Source organism: Orycteropus afer, unplaced genomic scaffold, assembly GCF_000298275.1.
Source record: "Orycteropus afer afer isolate SDZICR_OR568_19922 unplaced genomic scaffold, OryAfe1.0 scaffold00549, whole genome shotgun sequence".
Classification (NCBI taxonomy): Eukaryota; Metazoa; Chordata; class Mammalia; order Tubulidentata; family Orycteropodidae; genus Orycteropus; species Orycteropus afer.
In genome coordinates, this window is record NW_006922136.1 from 156731 (window position 1) to 158420 (window position 1690).

Below are 1690 nucleotides of genomic sequence, written 5' to 3' on the forward strand. Positions count from 1 at the left end.
CCTCACTATTACTATTCTCACATCACATGCTTTTTATACCACCTCTTGAAACATCTGCCCAATTAAAAAGCAAATAAGAATCTCAGCATTAGAGATGATGGGAGTGGACACTTTGCTTCTTTCTGTCTCTTTTATCTCACTTGTCACTTGTTGGTGAAGGACTTAAATGATTTTAGGCACAGAGCCTTCTATGAAACCATGTATATGTGTCCATTCTTATATCAGTGCCTAAATCTCAACCTGATCATCCTCTGGAATTGTTGAGCATTCACACTGGACAGCTAGGGAAAATGTTTCTTTCTAGTCATTTGCTTTGGCTGTACTTGAACATAAACTTTTGAAATAAGTACTCTTAAGTCCCTGATTCAGGGGCTCATCTTTGTCAGTTTGGTTCCTCATGCTGTTTCTTGTGATTAATTTGATTCCCTCTGCATTCTTACAAGTATTACAGTTTCTGCTGTTAGAACTTTTGCTGCTGTGACGGTATGTCATCCATATGTCTGAGCCTTTCAAAATCATTTCTACTTGCGCAAAAACAAGTTCATGAGCCAGAAGAGAATAGTACTTGGATTCCAATACATTCGATACATCCTGCTTTATTCAAGTATAAAAGGCAGCTGAACAACCAGTCATCTACTGTTGTCCTAAGCTGAATCTTGGAGGGAATACTTTCTTTTAGCACAACTGTTGTTGGTCCTCCTGATTTTGAAGCTTTTAAGATAAAAGCCACTGAGAAAGTGTTGTAAATTATAGCTCCTGGTTACATTTTAGTATCTGCATTAGAACTATAGTTGGATATACTTGGGGCGTCTGTAGGTAGGTACAGTGAAACCTGGGAGAGCTGGAACTTGAGAGACGGCTTTGTTTTTTTAGTCTTGGCAGTTTTCCAACTTTGACAGGGTACAGTCTTACCACTTTTCTGTCATTGGTTTTAATGGAAAATATTTGAGTTTCCTTATCTGAGAGGATTTGCCTTACATAGGTTCCAGGTTTTGTAGGTTTGACTGTAATAGAGCAGTGGAGTGATGACTTAGTGTTATCTTAGTAGTCACTTCCGAATTGGAATGCTTTCAGGATAGATTGTTTTCATTTACTTTTGGGTGATGTGGAAACAAACAAAACATCTTTTATTGATGTGTTGTTTGGTTTCTTGATTTCCTCTTGTTTAATTGTATTTCTGTATTCATTAAAGTCTCAAGGCAGAAGAGTATATTCTATGTCTCCACAAGACACAGTTACCTCATACAAGTACCACCACCAGGTAATCATCACAGTGTTACCAAGCATTCAGTTGGAATAGTCTGAAGAGAGGAAAATGAATTTTCTTTTCCTTTTTTCCTTCTCTTAGTCTTTCATCATACTTCTAAGCAGCTGCTTAGAAAAAGCTGATTTTCTTTTGGGGTCTGTCCTGTTTGGGGTTCATTGGACTTTCTGAATGGATATATCCTCATCTTTGATAATGTCAGGGAAGCTCTCCTCCAACAAATCTTGAACAATTTTCACGGTGTTTTTGTTTTTCTCTTCCTGTTCTGGAATTCCAGTGACTCGTAAGTTATTCCTTTTGATGGTATCCCACATGAACCTTAGGGTTTCTTCATTTTGTTTTGATTTTTTTCCTGATTTATCCCTTTCCAAAGAAGTAGTCAGATATTTGTCTTCAATCTCATTAATTCTGTCTTCCATTGCATCA

The 1690-nt window shown here is 37.3% G+C and overlaps 1 protein-coding gene across 1 annotated transcript in view; it reads left to right on the forward strand.

Moving 5' to 3' along the window:
- The window catches only part of ALG13 (ALG13 UDP-N-acetylglucosaminyltransferase subunit), an 82676-nt gene that overhangs the window by 55113 nt on the left and 25873 nt on the right, over positions 1–1690 (forward strand). Inside the window, 1 exon segment of the mRNA XM_042782982.1 lies at positions 1193–1261. Within this exon segment, the coding sequence (XP_042638916.1) occupies positions 1193–1261 (69 nt within the window).